This window comes from Moschus berezovskii, chromosome 4 (genome assembly GCF_049115385.1).
Source record: "Moschus berezovskii isolate FMDL1 chromosome 4, NW_MosBer_1.0, whole genome shotgun sequence".
Lineage (NCBI taxonomy): Eukaryota > Metazoa > Chordata > Mammalia > Artiodactyla > Moschidae > Moschus > Moschus berezovskii.
In genome coordinates this window covers 7,051,223-7,072,177 of record NC_142463.1, presented here as the reverse complement: position 1 = coordinate 7,072,177, position 20,955 = coordinate 7,051,223, and the positions used below count along the sequence as shown (strand labels likewise).

General features: G+C 50.3%; 2 protein-coding genes across 3 annotated transcripts in view; one reads left to right on the top strand and one right to left on the bottom strand.

The window, feature by feature from the left end:
* The window catches only part of LOC129540619 (UDP-glucuronosyltransferase 1A1-like), a 134,296-nt gene extending 132,889 nt beyond the window's left edge, over positions 1-1,407 (top strand). For both annotated transcript variants that reach the window (XM_055401831.2, XM_055401824.2), the window contains exon 5: positions 458-1,407. In XM_055401831.2, the coding sequence (XP_055257806.2) occupies positions 458-755 (298 nt within the window). In that variant the 3' untranslated portion in view covers positions 756-1,407. The remainder of the gene's footprint in view (positions 1-457) is intronic.
* Positions 1,408-10,858: 9,451 nt separating this feature from the next.
* Positions 10,859-20,955, bottom strand: part of LOC129540302 (maestro heat-like repeat-containing protein family member 2A) — a 31,914-nt gene continuing 21,817 nt past the window's right edge. Inside the window, 12 exon segments of the mRNA XM_088834976.1 lie at positions 10,859-10,980; positions 11,459-11,545; positions 11,799-11,901; positions 12,641-12,775; positions 14,992-15,147; positions 15,674-15,802; positions 15,805-15,858; positions 15,953-16,099; positions 17,373-17,490; positions 18,092-18,229; positions 18,923-19,116; positions 19,187-19,346. Coding sequence (XP_088691102.1) covers positions 10,859-10,980; positions 11,459-11,545; positions 11,799-11,901; positions 12,641-12,775; positions 14,992-15,147; positions 15,674-15,802; positions 15,805-15,858; positions 15,953-16,099; positions 17,373-17,490; positions 18,092-18,229; positions 18,923-19,116; positions 19,187-19,346 — 1,543 coding nt within the window.

The following is a 20,955-nucleotide window of genomic DNA, read 5'->3' as shown; positions in this document are numbered from 1 at the left end:
CATGCAAAATTTAGCACTTAGATGGTCTGATGCCTCAGTAGTTGAAAGTATATCACTGTCTTGGATAGGGTACTTTAAAATGTCTTTTACATTGGCTAGAAGTGATTATTTGCAATCTCATTGAATGGAAAATCATTAATAATTTCTGAGATGACCTGTTCCTTTATTGCTTTATCTTGTTACCAAAAAGTATGACTAATTTCCTATAAAGATATCACTAAAAAGAGAAGAAGAAGAGTAGGAAGCAAATTTCAAATAACTTAAAATTTTGGCTTCCAGTTTTAAGAGATAAAGAATATTGTGTGTGTGTGTGTGTGTCTGTGTGTTTCTGATTACAATAGAAACTCTACCATGTTTGGAAAATCTGGTAGCGTTCCTAACTGGAAGCAAGGATAGAGGGAGGATGGTTCACTCCTGCTTGTGTTCCAAGCAGTCACATGACTGTCTTTATGTTCAGCTATAAGGAAAACATCATGCGCCTCTCCAGACTTCACAAGGACCGCCCCATAGAGCCTCTGGACCTGGCTGTATTCTGGGTGGAGTTTGTGATGAGGCACAAGGGGGCATCCCACCTGCGCCCTGCAGCCCATGACCTCACCTGGTACCAGTACCACTCTCTGGATGTGATTGGCTTCCTCCTGGCGGTTGCGCTGACGGTCATCTTCATCACCTTTAAGACCTGTGCCTTCGCCTTCCGGAAATGCTTTGGGAAGAAAGAGAGAGCGAAGAAATCTCATAAATCTAAGACACACTGAGAACTGGGTTGGAAACTTTAGAGAAAGGTTACATTCATGTTATGCTTACTCAAGAGCTACTTTGCCAGAAAATGATGCCCCAGAGTGTGTTTTGAAAAATAAAAATGATCCAATCCCTAGTCACACACACAGGTAGAGATATTTGAATCTCTTTGCTGCTCCCTCCAGTACGTTAATCTGGACTTCACTTGTCATCTTTCAAATGACTTAAAAGAACTAGTAGGTCCTTCCTTCAACCTATAATAGTTTTCCTACTCAGAAATGGGACCTGTCTGGGAGCCGTGTCTTCCTCCCCTTCCTCCCAGGAATGTATCCAGCATCTGTAGATATTTTCCTTCACCGATTGTGGCTGGTTCTAAATTATGCTCATGCTTCACAGATGTCACTGTGCATCTAAATAAGGAGATGTCTCTTCCTTGTCCTTGATGTGATATGAATGAATGATATAGAGTTCTTCTAAGATAGTATATGATTTCTGACTTTAGTGGGGAAAGAATGATATATAAAATTGGTGGGTGATGTGCCTGAGTAGATAATCATTGCTTGTGCCAAGCAGATCTGAATTTGACAGATGCCTAAACTATAGTGACTGGAAAGTATATGTTGCCCGATGTGATAACTAATAATACATTAATAAACTACGCTAATTATATTTGTTAGGTGTTCTCTTCATGGGTGTTGCATTTATTTATTATTAAACTACATGTTCTAACTACAAAAGAAATACATGATTCTGACGAAAATTTGAAAAATGTGGGAGAGGGCGAGGGTGGGATGATTTGGGAGAATGGCACTGAAACATATATATTATCATATATGAAACGAATTGCCAGTCCAGGTTCGATGCATGAGACAGGGTGCTCGGGGCTGGTGCACTGGGATGACCCAGAGGGATGGGATGGGGAGGGAGGTGGGAGGGGGGTTCAAGATGGGGAACACATGTATACCCAGGGTGGATTCATGTCAATGTATGGCAAAACCAATACAATATTGTAAAGTAATTAGCCTCCAATTAAAATTAGAAAAGAAAAGAAAATTTGAAAAAGGTGTACATACACATGTGCAAGGAAATTAAAGTCACTGTTACTCATGTTCCCTCATGTTTGCCAAAATAACCACCCTTATTATTTTGGCAGATATGTAGAGTTATAAAATATTGGGAATATACCATATTTGGTATATTGAAGGAACGCTACCATATTTGGTAAATTGGTAAAGTGAAGGAAGAATTTAAAAAACACATTCTTCCTTCACTTTACCCTATTGTGAATGCTCTCTCCAGGTCTTTATATAACATTTTTAATTTGTTTTAAGTAGTCAAGGAATATTCTATTGCATGCATATACCAGGATTTATATAACCACAACTTCCAGGTGTATTCACTTTTATTTTCCTTTACAAAAAGACATCACTAAATATTCCAGTAACTGAGTCTTTGTACATACATATCCATGACTGTTTACATGGGAAAGGGCCTTCCAACAAATCAATGGTTGTTTGTTTCGGCTCCATTAATGTGAGGATTCATGGGCAAGCAGTTTGTTTGCAAAGGGAAGGAAACCCTGAAGAGGAGTGGGGAGTAGGGTGGGGAGTGATGACCACCAAGAAGGCAGCTCTCTGTGGGCAGCTGGAGCTGAATCCTGCTGCTTGCCGTTGGCAGCCAGTGCAGAAAACATGGTGGATTTATCCCACTGGAGGCAGAAGGCCCTTGAGGATCCCAGCACTTGTCCCTGTTGGTGGTTGGCTGTTCCCAGGTGGTATTCATTTCCCTGTACTTCCGGGGGTCCACAAGGGCAGGTAAGAGGGCTTTAAAATCCAGAGAGAACCCACGGGAGAGAAATGCAGATGCCGTGTTGGAGATCACGACCTGTGCACTAAGATATAAGAACACAGGGATCTGGGTGAGGCACCTATGCATGGTTCTCTCTGGTAAATGGTTTGAGATAGTCCCAAACTGTGTCCAGAGAGGTTCGGTTGATGTTGAGAGAGCCAAGATCTCACCTTCTTCAGTCTAAAGTATAATCTTGAAAACAAGACAGTATCAGTTTGATAGGCAAAAGTGGGATTTTGTTTTAAATTTGCTTTTATTATTACGGAGACAGGCTGGGACCTGGGACCTTTGCTGCAGTGTAGCAATGCTTGCACATGGACACACCTCTTCTCTGAGCAACCAAATACAAAGAAATTGTATGGAACTAAAAATAACTGCCTGCATGCAGCAGTTGTGGCAAATTCTGGCCCCAAAAGATGCAAAAAAAAAAAAACAACCCAAAAAACCCACCCTAACTGCCACTTTTGAAGAGCCTGGAGCAAAAGCAGGGAAAGTGAAGTGAAAGTGTTAGTTGCTCCATCATGTCCGAGCCAGGTTCCTCTGTCTTTGAAATTCTCGGAACAAGAATACTGGAATGGGTAGCCATTCCCTTCTCCATGGGGTCTTCCCGACCCAGGGATCGAACCTGAATCTCCTGCATTGCAGGCAGATTCTTCACCATCTGAGCCACCACAGAAAGCAGAGGATTGGGAGTAAAAGTAGGTACTGTGAATGCCCCCTGCACACAGCATTGCCTAAGGGGTGGGCAGGACACCCCTACCTTTGCCCCACATAAGGGGTAAGCTATCCCTGCAGCCAGGAGCCAGTAAGGGAAACGGTTGTCTGTTTTCACTCCCCACCCTGCTGCAGCAGAGGCCCAGTAAAGCCTTGTTTGAGTTTCTTGTCTGACCTCTAGTCAATTTCTATTGATTGAGGAAGGCAAAACCCTAATCAGTAACATTATTATTAAAGGCTGATTTTTTTCCAAGACTATGAGCCACTTGTACTTCTTTTCTTGGAGAATATCTTCTGTCTGTTTTCTTTTGGTATTTATTACCCTTGGATATCAAGGAGATCCAACCAGTCCATCCTAAAGGAAATCAGTCCTGCATATTCATTGGAAGGACTGATGCTGAAGTTGAAACTCCAATACTTAACTTGCTTAAATTAGTGTCCATTGAGTCAGTGATGCCATCCAACCATCTCATCCTCTGTCATCCCCTTCTCCTCCTGCCTTCAATCTTTCCCAGCATCAGGGTCTTTTCCAATGAGTCAGATCTTCACATCAGGTGGCCAAAGTATTGGAGCTTCAGCTTCAGCATCAATCTTTCCAACGAATATTTAGGACTGATTTCGATTGACTGGTTGGATCCCCTTGCAGTCCAGGGGACTTTCTACTTAATATTCTCCACTTAATGTTATATATTTATTGAGGAAAAGGACAAGATCTTCCTGAGCTGTGAGCCCAACCTCCATGCACCCCCTTTTACACCTTCCTTCTTTAAGTCCCTCTTGAACCCTTTGTTTAGATAGGTTCTGTCCAATGCGTGGCAATAGTTCTTTTTATCAATGAGACTGTCTCAGCAGACCCATGACAAGTTCATCCACTCAAAGTTCTTGCTAGAATACAGGTATATAAAGTTCCCACTCAAATACACACCTGAGAGAGTGGCTTTTTGCAAGTGCAGTTGATCCCACCAATAAAAACTATGTTGGGCATGGTAGGCCTTGGGAAATTAAACACAAAGTCACTTCTGAAAAGCCAGACAGACCCAGAGCTCATGAGATCCTGGACAGTCAGCATGGGAGTTCTTAGTGGCGGCACAGTGTGTGTGTGTGTGTTCGTTCCAGCTGTGCCAGGTCTTATTTGCAGCATGGGAGTTCTTCATTGCGGCACAGTGTGTGTGTGTGTTCCAGCTGAGCCGGGTCTTATTTGCAGCATGGAAGTCCTTGGTTGTGGCACATGGGGTCTTAGCTCTCCCACCAGGGATTGAACTGGGTCCCCAGCATTGGGAGTGTGGAATCTTAGCCATTGGGCCACCAAGGAAGTCCCCAAGGAAATGTAGTCTTAACTCCTGAATCCATAGAGGCATGCATGGCTGGGCCAGGATTTGAAAGCGCATTTCAAATTTGAAAGTCTTAACCACCAGTTTGTACTGCCTGCTTGAGGAACTACTGTTATTATTTTTCCTTTACATTCCTTAGGGTATTTATAATGACTCAAATATTCATGTATATTCAATGGAGTAAATATATCTTCCCCTGGAAAATAGAATGGCTCCCCACTCCAGGATTCTTGTTTGGAGAATCCCATGGGCAAAGGAGCCTGGTGGTTTCCATGGTTTTGCAAAGTTGGACACGACTGAATGACTAACACAAATAAATAACAGTTAAGCTTTGAGGGGCCGGCACTGGGAATTCTAGTGAAATTGTACTGAATTTTTTTTTCCCCTAGAGGAAAGAATGGCACATCTTTCAGGATGGAAGAGACAAATGAATTCGTGTCAGAAAAACTCAAAGCTGAAAATCTATTGCCAAGTTATTTTGGAGTAGTCCCTCTTTGCACTGACTTTTGTGTATTTTTTAATTCTCAAGAAAATGCAAGCACTTGCTTCACTTATCCGCCCTTCAGAGGAAATTTCAATGAAATTGGTTCCATTGACGTGACTCTGGATTTTTGGAAATTATTTGAATAAAGTTGCTCAACTAAAATTTTTAATGTTATCCTTTACAGGCCTATTTTTCCCATATTTTCTTTGTTAAATTTCGACATGACCAGAAACCCTCCTTCACGTTTCCTCTTTCCTCAGAGAAGTTGTTTGCTCTGCAGCCCAGGTTTCAGCCCTAGAAGGAGCGTCCCGCAGCTGAGTCTTCTAACGCAGACCGGCAGGACGTGGCGTCTTCCCTGTTTATTGTTGTTGCTGCTGCTGCTAAGTCACTTCAGTCATGTCTGACCCTGTGTGACCCCATAGACGGAAGCCCACCAGGCTCCCCGTCTCTGGGACTCTCCAGGCAGGAACACTGGGGTGGGCCGCCATTGCCTTCTGCATTTGTTGTTGCTATTCGGTCGCTAAGTCACGCCCAGCTCTCTGCAGCCCCGTGGACTGCAGCGCGCCGGCTGTCCCTGTGCTCAACCATCTCCCACTGAAAGTCGCTCAGTGGTGCCCAACTCTGCAGCCCCATGGACTGCAGCGCGCCAGCCGTCCCTGTGCTCCACCGTCTCCCAGTGAAAGTCGCTCAGTGGTCTCCAACTCTTTGCAACCCCACGGACTATACAGTCCATAGAATTCTCCCAGCCAGAATACTGTCTCCCAGAGTTTGCTCCAATTCATACCCATTGAGTCGGTGATGCTATCTAACCATCTCATCCTCTGTCACCCTCTTCTCTTGCCTTCAATCTTCCTCCAGCATCAAGGTCTTTCCAATGAGTCGGCTCTTTATATCAGGTGGCCAAAGTAACTGAGCTTTGGCTTCAGTACCAGACCTTCCAAAACTCAGTTCAGTTCAGTCGCTCAGTCGTGTCCGACTCTTTGTGACCCCATGAATCACAGCACACCAGGCCTCTCTGTCCATCACCACCTCCGGGAGTTCACTCAAACTCATGTCCATTGAGTCGGTGATGCCATCCAGCCATCTCATCCTCTGTCGTCCCCTTCTCCTCCTGCCCCCAATCCCTCCCAGCATCAGAGTCTTTTCCAATGACTCAACTCTTCGCATGAGGTGGCCAAAGTATTGGAGTTTCAGCTTTAGCATAGAATGAACACCCAGGACTGATCTCTTTTAGAATGGACTCATTGGATCTCCTTGTAGACCAAGGGTCCCTCAAGAGTCTTCTCCAACACCACAGTTCAAAAGCATCAGTTCTTCAGCGATCAGCTTTCTCCATAGTCCAACTCTCACATCCATACATGACCACTGGAAAAACCATAGCCTTGACTAGACGGACCTTCGTTGGCAAAGTAATGTCTCTGCTTTTCAATATGCTGTCTAGTTTGGTCATAACTTTCCTTCCAAGGAGTAAGCGTCTTTTAATTTCATGGCTGCAATCACCCAGAAAAATATCTATTTCTGCTTTATTGACTGTGCCAAAGCCTTTGACTGTGTGGATCACAATGAACTGTGGAAAATTCTGAAAGAGATGGGAATACCAGACCACCTGACCTGCCTCTTGAGAAACCTGTATGCAGGTCAGGAAGCAACAGTTAGAACTGGACGTGGAACAATAGACTGGTTCCAAATAAGAAAAGGAGTACGTCAAGGCTGTATATTGTCACCCTGCTTATTTAACTTATATGCAGAATACATCATGAGAAACGCTGGGCTGGAAGAAGCACAAGCTGGAATCAAGATTGCTGGGAGGAATATCAATAACGTCAGATATGCAGATGACACCACCCTTATGGCCGAAAGCGAAGAGGAACTAATAGGCCTCTTGATGAAAGTGAAAGAGGAGAGTGAAAAAGTTGGCTTGAAGCTCAACATTCAGAAAACTAAGATCATGGCATCTGGTCCCATCACTTCATGGGAAATAGATGGGAAAACAGTGGAAACAGTGTCAGACTTCCAATATTAGGAGGTAGCAAATTGAATCACCGTTCAACTCACCCATAAAAGCAATTCCAAACAGCTTAATATTTTTAGATGAAAACATAAACAGTTCTGTGAAGGTCCCAAAACACCTGCAGCCACTTAACACCTGTGACAGCTCATAATTTTTAGTGGAACTGTTTATAATAGAGTATCACAGTGACTTTTTGGTTGTTTTTTTTTTTTTAACTTGTATACCCTTTAATTTTGTTTACTCTTTTGATACACATAGCATTTTTAAAAATTTTTTAATAAATGCAAATATCCCTTTAAAAATATTTATGCATTTATCTGGCTGCAGCTGTTCTTCGTTGCAGCATGGGGGATCTTCAGTCTTCACTGTGTATGTAGGATCTGGTCCCCTGACCCCAGCCCCCAGCATCAGGAGCACAGAGTCGTAGCCACTGGACCACAAGACGCCCCAACATTTAAAATTTTTAATTCTTGTTTTGATTTTTTTTCAGGTGTGAAGAGAGTTTCTCATCTAGATCATCATAAGATACAGACAGTATCTTATTTATTTTTAATTGGAGGATAATTGCTTTACAATACTGTGCTGTTTTCTGCCTTATATTAACATGAAATCAGCCATCGGTATATGTACGTCCCCTCCCTCTGAACCTCCCTTCTACCACCCACCCCGTCACACCCCCTCTAGGTTGTCACAGAACGTTGGATTTGAGCTCCCCGCATCATACAACAGATTTTCACTGGCTATCTATGGTAATGTGTGTGTTTCTATGCTGCTCTCTCAGTTCACCCCACCCGCTCCTTCCCTCTGTGTCCACAAGTCTGTCCTCTATGTGGGCATCTCCATTGCTGCCCTGCAGATGAGTTCATAAGTACCATCTTTCTAGGTTCCATTTATCTGCGTTAATATGTGATATTTGTCTTCCTCTTTTTGACTGACTTCACATGTGTAACAGGCTGTAGGTTCACCCACCTCATTAGAACTGACTCAAATGCATTCCTCTTTAGAGCTGAGTAACACTGCGTTGTGTGTATGTACCCCAGCTTCTTTACCCGTTCACCTGTCAGTGGACATCTACATTCCTCACTATTGGAGACAGCGCTGCAGTGAACGTTGGGGTACACGTGTCCTTTTCAGTCATGGTTTCCTCAGGGTATATGCCCAGTAGTGGGACTGTTGGGACATATGGTAGTTTTATTCCTAGTATTTTAAGCAATCTCCATACTGTTCTCCACAGTGGCTAGGTCAAGTTGCATTTCCGCTAACAGTGCAGGAGGGTTCCCTTTTTTCCACACCCTCTCCAGCATTTATTGTTTGTGGATTTTTTCGATGATGGCCATTCTGACCTGAGTGTGGTGATACCTCATTGTAGTTTTGATTTGCATTTCTCTAATAATGAGCTGTATTGAACATCTTTTCACATGTTTATTGGTCATCAATGGGTCTTCTTTGGAGAAATGTCTGTTTAGGTCTTTTGCCCACTTTTTGAGTTGTTTTTCTGGTATTGAGCTGAAGGAGCTGCTTATATATTTTGGAGATTAATCCTTCATCAGTTGTTTTGTTTGCTATTATTTTCTCCCACTCTGAAGGTTGTTTTTTCATCTTGTTTATAGTTTCCTTCGTTGTGCAAAGGTTTTTTGTTTACTTAATGGACAGTAACTTTTAAATAAAATCTTGCAAATATTCACAATACAGTGACAAAACCCATGTAGCAACATCCTGAGTAAACGGTTGTTAATACATTGCTGTGTGTAGTGGTTTTTTAAGTTGACTAAAGATTAAGTTGCACACCTTTCCTTCCCATCCCCCTACCCGAGGCGACCCTCTCCCTGTGTGGATGTTCCCTTTCCACCCACAGCTTTACAATGCAATGTCACCTGAGTGTTTTAGCCAGCTTTGCTCCCAAAACAAAACACCAGAGACAGGGTACTTAAACAACAGAACTTTGCTTCTGGACATGAAGGCTGAGATGCAGGAGCCAGCACAGTGGGGCTCTGGGAGGACCCACTTCCTGGCCTGCTACCTTCTCACATCATGTGGAGAGAGAAGGAGCTACCTAGTGTCTTTTACAAAGGGCACCAATCTTGTCACGAGGGCCCCACCCTCATGACCTCATTCAAGCCCAGTCACTTCCCAAACCAGCCTCCTACTGGCTTTTCAAGCATCCTCTTGTGACTTGTTTTTATAATTTGCTGTACTACTGATTTGGGCATATTCTCTTTGCCAATCTGCTTATATGAACCAACCTAGTTTTATATAAATTGCAAGTAACTTATCCTATCTGTGACTTTATGATGTTTTATTGTACATAAGATAAACTTATTTTTAATTTTTATGTTGATCTGTTGTATTTTCATTTTTATTCAAGAATTTCTTTTTTTAAATTGCACTGCATGGCATGGGGCTCTTAGTTTCCCAACCAGGGACAGAACCTGAGCTCCCTGCAGTGGAAGCACGGAATTTTTATCACTGGACCACCAGGGAAGTCCCAGAAGATATATTTTAACTTAGAAAAGTTAATCTTTTATTTTTAACTGGTTTCTCTTATTACTTTTAAAAGACATCCTACCCTACTCTCAGGATCAAAATGACTATACTGTCGTAAATTCTTGCTCTCTGGGTTTAGGACTATAAACCATCTGGAGATGTTTTGCACCGGCATGAATGGAATTGATCAGAGACCTGACTGTGCAATCGTACGGCTTCCCCCAGGACCTATAGTGAAGGGCCCATTCCTTTCCGGCTGTGTCATCGGGACTTGAGTCTTCCAGCAGCCACCGTCTTCATCACTTGGCAGGAAGTAACTTCACTGTCTATTCCGTGGCTACCACCGGGAGTGTGAGACCAGTCTGCCCGGAAGCCTCCGTTGAAGGTTGGGTTTCTGGACTGCTTTGCAATCCTCCCACCCATGGGTCCAGGGTGGTGACCACCTTGGGCTGTTACAGTGGGACTGGTTTGGAAATCCCACCTTCATCTGCTCTGGGGACCACCCGAGACGGTCCTGCTGGTAGCATGAGTGTAGGAAGAGTTTCCCTGCCCTTCTCCCCCTGCCTGTTTTTTGGACTGGAATGTAATTCCTCCCTTTGACCCTTTGTGGGCTCTGCTCCAGGCCTCGCTGGGTCCCTTCCCATCCTGGCCCAGTGGACCCTGATGCGAAAGAGACGAGGGCGGATGGTGAGGTGTCACCTCCTCCCTGATGCCCCCCCTGAGTTGCACCCTGTGCACTGGCACCAGCAATGCCCCCACTGGTGGCCGCCCTCCCTCACCCTAGGTGCACCATGGTTGCTGGGAGATGTCTCCTTTCCCTTTAACAGTGGGGCTCCTGGAAGCAGGGCTGGACAGCAGCTGCGCTTCCCTGGCCGCCCCGGCACAGAGCCTGGCAGTGGACACACCATCCACGTGGGAGGAACTGAAATGCAGTGAAGACACAAAGGGGACCCCAGATCCTCTGGCCTCACACACACACACACACACTCAGGGACACAGGAATGGAATCCTGCTAGGACTGAAATTTCCCTTCACCCCACTGTCTCAGCTCTGGGGCGTCATCTCTTTGCAGTCAGGAATCTGCTCTCCAAATAGCAAGGGAGGTTTATTTCAAGGGGAGGAAGGAAAGGGGCACAGATTATTTAAGTACAATACTTTTTCTTACAAATGGAATTAAAAGTGGTTTGCGGTGCTGCGCTGGGGTTGGGCCCCCAGGAGAAAGGCAGGCATGTTTTGCACTTGGACCACCTAGGAGATTCCTTCAGGTGAAGCCAAAAGCCGCTGCTGACTGCAGGTATCCAAGATGTTGAGTGTCTCCAGGGCTGCCCTCCACACCCCAGGATCTGCGTCCAGCTGTGGCTCCTGGAGGGCTGAGAGTGAGCGTGCCAGGAGGAGGATGGGGAATCCTGCAGCCAGGCCCTCGTCCTCCGCCTGCCCTGCGTGGTGCGTGCTGACGAGAGCTGACTGCGGGGCAAGGGGCTCACAGCGGCTTTGAACTTCGTCCCCGCTCCGAGTGTGAATTCGAAAGACGGCAGGTGCAGTCGTGTCTCCACATGCATCTCCCGTCCCTGGGGTCTTCCGTTACTTCAACAGGGACAGGAAATGACCCCCAGGCCCCAACTGCTGTTGGACCAGCCAGAGGCATCAATGTGTATGACAGGGAGCAGGCAGAAAGCACAGGGAACCATCAGAGCTGTTTCTCTAGAAAGCCCCCCACAGGTTCATCCACCTCTCTGTGCCCTGGCCACCACCCCCACCATCCCAGATACAACCAGGGTCAGCTGACTCTCCCCTCGGGTGCTTTCACTAAGCTCCCAAATGAGCAGAGTGGACTCATTTTTGACTCACACTTGAATCTCCACTACTTAAAATTCCGTAATGCTGGAAAATCCAACTTTTTCAAGCAATGCGCAGACATCTGCTTCATAACGATTCCTAAAATGACAGTCCGAAATGTCCATCACATGAATATTAGGTCAGAGATAGATCTGGTTTCACCTGATGAGAGTTTCTGTTAAGGGTTTAGTTCAGGACGTCTAGTTCAGCATCGGGCAGGTATGAAGCACCATGGGACACACCCGGCGGACTTCTGCCCGAGCGTGACTTCAACACCTGTCCCCACTCCAGACCTGGGTCTGACCAGATGGCCTTCAAGGTCCCTCCTGCATCAGGAGACCTGCCTGTTCACCTGCCAAGTTACATGCAGCGATTCTGATCCTTGACAAGTTGCTTTTAACATAGGTCATTGTTTCCAGCAAGAAGATGTAGAGAATGGCAGGCTTTTTCTGAGTCTGTAAAAAACAAGTGACACCCAGCTCCATGGAAGAGGAAGTCCTGCAGGCTGGCTGCTCACAGGTGGCGGTCATCTGTTCACAGATGCCCATCCGTCTGATGCTAGAGGGTCTGCCCAGAGAGGGTAAGTGCTCACATCAACGTCACACTGCAGATTAGCAGATGGGCAACTTAAGGACCTTGCGGTTCCTGTTACTCTTCTCTGGCCCAGAGAGATCACACTCGTCGCCACCTGCACGACCCGATAGGGGAGCCGCCGGCCACACTCGGTCCCTGAGCACCTGAAGCGTGGCGTGCTGTTGTTCAGTCGCTCAGTTGTGTCCGCTCCCTGTGACCCCATGGTCGGCAGCATGCCAGGCTTCCCTGTCCTTCACTATCTCCCGGAGTTTGCTCAAACTCCTGCTCATGGATTCGATGATGCCATCCAACGTGGCCAGTCTGAACTAAGTGTAAAGTGCCTCCTGGATACTGAAAACATTATCCCAAAGAGGTAAATTATTACATTAATAATTGCCTAGTGATTGCCTGTTGAAATGGCAATGATTTGGAACTACTGGGTTAAACAAAATCTATTATTAAATTTGGTTTCAGCTCTTTTCACTTTTTTCAACAGAAATCTTAAAGATGGGTGTGTGGTTTGCATTCTGTCGGACAGAGCTGGTCTCAACATCTCATGTCTAGCAGGATCACAGGATGAAGCCCCAAGCCCCCTGGCATCCCCTGCCTCAGCCTCCTCACCAGGACGGAGCACAGGGTCATCTGGAAACCGGTCATCTCCTCGGGGGCAGTGGCGTCATCACTGTGGTCTGCGGAGCTCTCCAGGGCCTTCCAGCCGCAGCAGTGCACACACGGAAACACAGTAGCCACACAGGCCTGGGGGACACAGGACAGGATGGCAGGAGAGGCGTCAGGCGGACCCGGGGGGTCACTCGAGGGCTGGGGCTGGCGGGGCTCCACCAGTAAGCTAGGGGGCAGCCCCCAAAGGCCTCAGGAAGCCCAAGAAGGTGGGTTGATGAGCCCCAGGGGGCTTCCTGGGACCCAAGCCCTACTGGCCCGTGTGACACCGTGGACACGTTTACTGAGAAGCCCCATGGGTGCAGATGCAGCCCCACTGCCCCCTCGGCCATTGGTCAGAGCTGGGTGCCCTCAGCAGCCCTGCCGGGACCTACCCCTCCAGGAGCCTGGGGTTTGGGGGCCTGGCTGCAATCCCCCCAGCCCATCTCCCCAGCTCTCCCTTGCCCCATCCCCTGCAGTAACCAGGCCCCCTGGTCTCTGGCCTCTGCTGGGGCTGGGCCACAGGAAGGTTCTGGAATGGAGGGCAGGGAAGGAGGTTGGGGTTTCTGCTCCCCCAGGAGCAGGAGGGGCAACAGCATCCATGGGGGCCCTGTGCCATGTTGGCCTCTCCTCTTTGTGGCTCCTTCATTAAAGCCTTTCTTCCCCTTTGGGGTAGGCAGTCACTTTCTTCCCTGGAGCCCTGCCTCCAGGAGAGTTGCTGATAAACATGAAAGGACTGTGAACTTCTGATAGAAGGCAGTGAGGATAATGAAAGTGTTAATCGCTTCAGTCGTGTCCGACTCTTTGAGACCCCATGGACTGTAGCCCGCCAGGCTCCTCTGTCCATGGATGCTCCAGGTAAGAATTCTAGAGTGGGTGCCATTTCCTTCTCTAGGGGATCTTCTCAATCCAGGGATCGAACATGAGTCTCCTGCATTGAAGGCAGGTTCTTTACTGTCTGAGCCATGTGGGAAACCTTTGACTGTGTGGATCAGAACAAACTGTGGAAAATTCTTAAAGAGATGGGAATACCAAACCACCTTACCTGTCTCCTGAGAAATCTGTATGCAGATCAAGAAGCAACAGAACCAGATACGGAACTACAGACTGGTTCAAAATTGGGAAAGGAGTGGATCAAGGCTGTATATTGTCACCCTGTTAAATAACTTGTGTGCAGAGTACATCCTGTGGAATGCTGGGATGGATGAATCACAAGCTGGAATCAAGATTGCTAGGAGAAGTATCAACAGCCTTAGATATGCAGATGGTATCACTCTATTGGCAGAAAGTGAAGAGGAACTAAAGAGCCACTCGATGAGGGTGAAAGAGGAGAGTGAAAAGTCTGTCTTAAAACTTAACATTCAAAAAACTAAGATCATGGCATCTGTTCCCATCACTTCATGGCAAATAGATGGGGGAAAAGTAGAAACAGTGACAGATTTTATTTTCTTGAGTTGCAAAATCACTATGGACGATGACTGCAGCCATGAAATTAAAAGAAGCCTACTCCCTGGAAGAACAGCTATGACAAACTTAAACAGCATATTAAAAAGCAGAGACAAATCGCTTTGCCAACAAAGGTCTGTATAATCAAAACTATGGTTTTTCCAGTGGTCTTGTATGAATGGGTAAGTTGGACCATAAAGAAGGCTGAGTGAAGAAGAATTGATGCTTTCAAAGTGTGGTGCTGGGGAAGACTCTTGAAAGTCCCTTGGACTACAAGGAGATCAAACCTGTCAATCCCGAAGGAGGAAATCAACCCTGAATATTCATTGGAAGGACTGATGCTGAAGCTGAAGCCCCAATATTTTGGCCATCTGATGTGAAGACTGACTCATTGGAAAAGATTCTGATGCCAGGAAAGACTGGGGACAGGAGGAGAAGGGAGTGGCAGAGGATGAGATGGCTGAGTGGCAGCATTGAATCAATGGATGTGAGTCTGAGCAAACTCCGGGAGACAGTGAAGGCTAGGGAAGCCTGGCGTGCTGCAGTCCATGTGGTAACAGGGTCGGACACGACATAGTGACTGAAAGACAGAAGAAAGGGTGGCTGGTGAAGGCATCTGGAGAAGAAGGAAAATACGCCATTCCCCTCACAGAGCCGAGACTCCTCAATCAGCCAGTTTGTGGGTTATCTTGACTGGTCCCTTTCTCAGCCTGGTGGGAGTAACCAGCAGATGGTGGCCTCTGGGGTCCTGGGAAGACTGAGCGAGGTGAGGGACACCCCAGCTAGCCGGGGCGGCAGCCCTGAAGCACGTGTTCCTCGTGGGGACAGCGGGCCCTGGGCATTGTGCACAGAGCCCAGGTATGTCTCACCTGGGCAGCATCGGAGCAGGGGTCCTGGCAATGTAGCATGAGGGGGACCCAGGCTTTCTTCACTTCCTGCTTGAAGAAGTGCTTCTTGGAAATCCTGACCACCTGTGCTGGCTTCCCAAAGAGGATGAAGGCTTTTAAACGCAGCAGCTCGCTCTCCTGCAGCCAGAACACACAAGCTATTTTTGAAATATTTGGGAAGCGAGAAGCCCAACAAAACCCCAGCCATTCGCCGTGGACCTTCTTAAATGGCTTGGTGCCTGCAAAGCCTTCCAGATCATTCTGTCAGGATGGAGTGTCTCCTGCAGGGCTCTGGGGACTGGGCAATATTCTGGTGTTTGTGACCTTCTCTTCCCTAGATGGGGGCTGCACTGGACCTGATCGCCTACCACCCCAACCTAGCAGAGTCCCCACCCAACACATCACCGGTGTCCAAAGAGCATTTGTGGCTGCAAGGAATTAAAGTCAGGGGAGGACGGTCCCATGGGCCCTGGAACAATATATATATATATTTTTAACCAGCTCCTGTGATCAGCCAATCGATACATCAGCACCCAAATGCAAACTGCAACCCTTTTCACCTCTCTGCTTTAGGGGATGAGCAGTGGCCACCTGTCTACTGAGCAGCCATTCATGGGCACCCCCACGAGGGCCAGAGCTGAGCAAGGTGCCAGTGTGGACTCACTTTGTCAAAGAAGGCTTTGCACTGCTTGGAGATGGCATTGAAGGCGGACCCCAGGTCCCCTTCCCGCAGCTCGACCAAGACCTTGGCCAGGACCTCCAGGCCCTTGGAGGTCACGCTGGTGCTCACGCCCGGCCCCGCAGGGAGCACAGGCACTTCTCCAGTAAGAGCTTCCGGTACTGCCTCACCTGGGGGGCACGGGGCCGTCAGCCCCCACCTGGCTGCCCAGGACAGGCCAGCATGGGCCCCCCACCCCCCACCCCTGCCCTGACCCCCGCGGACCTTCCTGGGGGCGCCGAGGGCCATGTTGCCGAGGGCGCGTAGGGAGAGCACCCGCAGGACCTCGTCCTCCTGCTCCGCTCCCTTCTCCAGCATCAGCACCTCCCGCTTCAGCAGCTTCTCCCGGTGCAGGATCGGGTCACTCATGAACTGGAAAGGAGAACTGTTCAGTCACCCCTGAGAGAGGCTCTCGTTCCTCAGCCTCAAAACGGGATAGTGATGCGACTCGATGCCCGGGGCAGCGTCCCTGGGAACAGGAGAGGATTCGGAGCTCCACCTCCCAGGACCGGCTCTGGGCTCTTCCGCCGCCAGCTGTGGGACCCTGGCAAGTCCCTGGACCCCTCGGAACTTCAGCTTCCTCACCTGTAAAAAGGGCAACAGCAGTACCTGCCTCATGGGGTCGCTGTGAGGGTCCGATGCAGAAATACGTGGGGAAATCCTAGCTGAGTGTTTCCTAAAGGAACACACCCGTTCGTCATCTGTTCCTTCCCTTAAGGTGACGGGAGCGGCCATGGTGTGCAAGAGCCACGCCCACTGAGTCAGAGCAGAAATGCACAAAATGCACGGATTCCACTCCCCTGGGCCTCCGAGCATCACTTCTGGGCTCGCACCCAAAACACTGGGCCCTCGGGACCACGCGGAGCCCTGTGGCATGCCTGGGTGCACATGTGTTTTATAAACCTTGGTGGTGGTGGTTTAGTCGCTAAGTCGTGTCTGACTCTCGCAACCCCATGGACTGTAGCCGGCCGGGCTCCCCTGTCCATGAGATTCTCTAGGCAAGAATACTGGAGTGGGTTGCCATGCCCTCCTGCAGGGGATCTACCCCACCCAGGAATCGAACCCAGGTCTCCGGCAGTGCAGGTGGATTCTTTACCGACTGAGCTACAAGGGAAGCTCCATTACAAACCTTAAGAAAACTAAATACCCAATGGGTGACCCCGGAACGGAAAACTGATTCTTCAGCCTTCTGCAGAACAAGCCTGCCAGCCCTGCCCTAGGACGATGGTTGGTTCTGATGACACTCTGGGTGTCAGACAGCCATCAAGATTTCCCCCAAAAAATTTTCTGGCCAATTCCCTCCGGACCCCATAAGGAAGGGTAGCTGGGCATCCGCGGCTCTGACCCCCCTTTTGGGCCTCCCTGCCTGGCTCAGTCTGGCTCGCCTCGCAGAGCCCTCTGCTCGGCCCTCCCAGGAGAGTCCCCCTCGGGCTCCGTGATGCTGGCGCGGTGCGCGCCCTGAATCATGCGCCTGATGAATGAGTGAATGGAGGGGGGCACGAGGGACGTTCGCCTGCCCCTCCAACCCCGGACTCAGAGCCTGCGTGACCGCCCTGAAATGAGCCCCCAGGACAGTGCGGGGGGTCGCCCAGCACCCACCCCACATTCCCGCCCGTCCCCCGCCCAGCCCCCGCAGTGGCCTCACTTCTACGCAGACAGCCGAACTGCTGATGCAGCAGCTCAGGGCCTCCGAGGCCATGCACCTGAGCGCCAGCTCCGACAGCCTCTGCCGGTAGTAGCTCCCGGGGCTCCACACGCACAGCCTGCAGGGACAGCACCCCCGAAGGGGCTTCTCAGCTCCTGCCCCGCACAGCCACTCTGCAGCAGGGCGCCCAGGGCGGGGCTTCCAGGTCAGGGAGTCACCAAAGTAGGGGCCCTCCACCTCCTCTTTATAAAAAGTGAAAGTGCAAGTCGTGTCCGACTCTGCGACCCCATGGATGGTAGGCTGCCCGGCTTCTCTGTCCATGGAATTCTCCAGGCCACAAGACTGGGGTGGGGAGCCGCTCCCTTCTTCAGGGGAATCTTCCCAACCCAGGGATTGAACCCAGATCCAGGTCTCTAGGTCTCTAGACCCTAGACCCAGGAAGGAACTCCCGGTCCTGTCATCCTGGCCCGGCTTGGAAGCCCTTTGTGACCCTGGGCACACCCCACCCACTTGGGACCTCGCTTTCTTGCCTTAGAGCAGGAAGGGCTGGAAGAAAAGATTTCCTTTGCCCTGCACCCTCCTGCCACTCAGAGTCTGGGGTGGGGGTCAACATGGCAATCCATCCCCCACACCCCACACACACCCTGGAGCCAGGCACTTAGCCACCAGGCCCAGACCTTCCAGCCAGACGATGGAGATCTGGGGAGCCAGGCACACACCTGGCCAGCTGGCTGACTCCCTGCAGGAATGTTGAGCTGCTCTCCAGAAGTGTCCACACGCCCTGCTCCTCCAGGGTGCAAAGCAGAGACTCACTGTTGAGTCTCCTGAACAAGAGCTGCATGGATCTGATCATGACCCTGGAAGAAGTTGGAGCCACGTGAGGCTGAGGCTGCCCTACTGGGAGCACTGCCCTGCCTTCGATAAGCTCTTGGGTAAGCTCCGCATCCAGGCCCGTGGAGGGGTGCCCAACACAGGCGGGGAGACTTGCTCAGGGCCCAGGAGCAGCCGTGGGAGACGGTGGGTCTGCAAACTCTGAAAACCACACAGTGCTGGACCCACATGAGGGAGGGTCGTAAGCTGAGCTTCCAGAAATTTCTCCTCCCCACCAGGAATGGAAAACAAGGACCTTTCAGTGGAGGTGACACTTGTAGTCCAGTGACAATGACTTCTTCTTTTTTTAAGAACATTTATTTATTTGGCTGTACAGGGTCTTACAGTAGAGAATCTGTCTGCCATGTGGGAGACCCGGGTTCAATCCCTGGGTCAGGAAGATCCCCTGGAGAAGAGAATGGCTACCCGCTCCAGTGTTCTTGCCTGGAGAAGCCCATGGACAGTCGCAAAGAGTTGGTCACTGAGCAATTTCACTTTCACAGGGTCTCAGTTTCAGCACATGGGATCTAGTTCCCTGACCGGGGATTGAACCCGGGCCCTCTACATTAGGACCTTGGAGTCTTAGCCACTGGACCACCAGGCAAGTCCCCAGTCGGGTGACTGCATCCAGCCCAGGCCCACAGTCTCACCACACTGCAACTTCCCACCCTTGAGTGCACCTCTGCAGGTTGACCTCCTCAGGAATGGTGCCCGTGTGGACAAGTCTCCATGTCTTCAGGACGGGCAACACAGCCTCTGGGCCCTGGCTGCTGCCCAGCTGCAGGAGGAGCGCGTAGATGAGGTCCGGGAAGAGATCCAGGAGCCTGCTGTCCCAGTCCATCCTCTCAACGAGCAGGTGGATGGTGCACAGGGTCTGCAGAGAGGAGAGCCGGAGGAGGCAGGGGTCCCACTCAGCCCCCGAGGCGGGCCCGCCCCCGCCTCACCATCAGAGGATCCACCACGGCCAGGTGCCAGATGTCGGCCTTGGAGGTGGCGTTGGCCCCAGGCGTGAACCTTGCCTGCAGCTGGCCCATCAGCGCGTGGAGCATCGTCAGGGTAAAGGGCACGTTCTCGGCCACAGCCAGCCACAGCTCTGTCAGGTGGCTAGCAAGAGACAGGGCACAAGGACTGTGGGTTTGGGGTCATGTGCCCTGGCAGGTCAGAGCCCCCCGGGGACCCCCGGGCAGCCCCCGGAGCAGGGGCTGGACCCTGGAGGCAGGGTCTCAGGGAGGTGGGCGAGCCACCAAGTCTGCACAGCCAGAGGCCGAGTCCCGCCCCGCACCTCTGCCCACGGTCCTCCTGGGAAGCCACGGCCTTCTCAGTCTCTCTCTCGGAGGGCCCAGCTCTGCTACGAGGGGACCCAGGCCGACTGTGTGATGACTTCATGGACATGTCTGGGCACAGCCCCCCAGTGCCCCGGTGTGTCAGGCCGGCGTCAGGCGCCTATCACTGCCAGACTATAGCTTGGAGCCGCCTTCCTGACCCCAAGTCCAAGCCTGCAGCCCTGCTGAGAAGGGGAGGGACAGTTACTTCACGAGCCTCGACACACACAGGTCCAGGCAGAGGTGTCTGGTGGGCGCCAAAGGGCTAAAGCCACAAATCCAACAGGATCAGCCTGCCTATTCGAATCCACAAAACCAAATGCGCATGTGCAGATAAGTGAGTTTTGTCGAGGATGGGGAAAGTGTGGCGGGGGCCCAATGGCGGGAACTGAATAGAAGGGTGGGCACAGCATGCTCATTAAAATCAACCCAGAAAGAAGCCACAGGAGTGCAGGGAAACCAGGACATGGGGACCTCGGCCCTGTAACTCAAGAAACAGCCACATGAGTTCGAAGGTGGCCCTGGGCTTCAGGAAACAATGCAGACTGGCTGACACCTTGACGCGTCTGAGACCCTGAGCCAAAGCCCTGGCTTGGCCACGCCCAAGCTTCTGACCACACAAACCAGATGATAACCAGTTGCTGTTCCAAGCTCCTGAGCTGGAAGTAATTTGTTATGCAGGAATAGCTAACTAATACAGCGAAAGCCAGCCTGCCAGAGGCCCCACCCCAGCACTGCTCTCCAAGGGGCTAACCCTCATTAAAGTGCACCACCTGCACGGCACTGCCCTCCTACCTGGACCCAGGGAAGGGCTGCCCTTCGGAGGAGCAGCTCCACGTGGGGCCAGGCCTGCCTCTCACATGTTTGACACCTGTACTCAAAACTCTCCTTTTGTCTGCTCCCAGCCATCTGCCCCGTCCCTCTCCACCAAGCCTCAAGGCTGTCCTTGGCTCCTTGGTTTCTGCTGCTCTGGGGACACCTGACCCTCTCTTTCTGGGCCCTCCCCAGTATATACCAGTTCAATCCAAGCACACTGACTCCTCAAACTGGTGAGCTCCTACCAGCTGCCTGTGCGATGCCGTGACACAGACAAGGGGGCTGGGCACAGTTCAAGATAACACGAAGAGGGAGGCTTGCCCCACTTCCCTGTGAGGCCACCTGAGAGCCTGGGGGGTCTGTCATTTCACCCCTTGGGCACCTGGGTCACTTCCCTCTCGGGGCCCCGTTTGGAAAGGGGGAAGGGCTGCGTGGAGCTTCTCCAGAGGCCTGCTTGGGCCCTGGGGACCACGTCCTGTGGTCTATCTGGCCCGGAGCTCTGTCCTCTGCAGGGAGGAGAGGACCGTCAAGGGGAGAGCCCAGAGGGGGTGGCCAGGACCCATGAGATGTGGGGT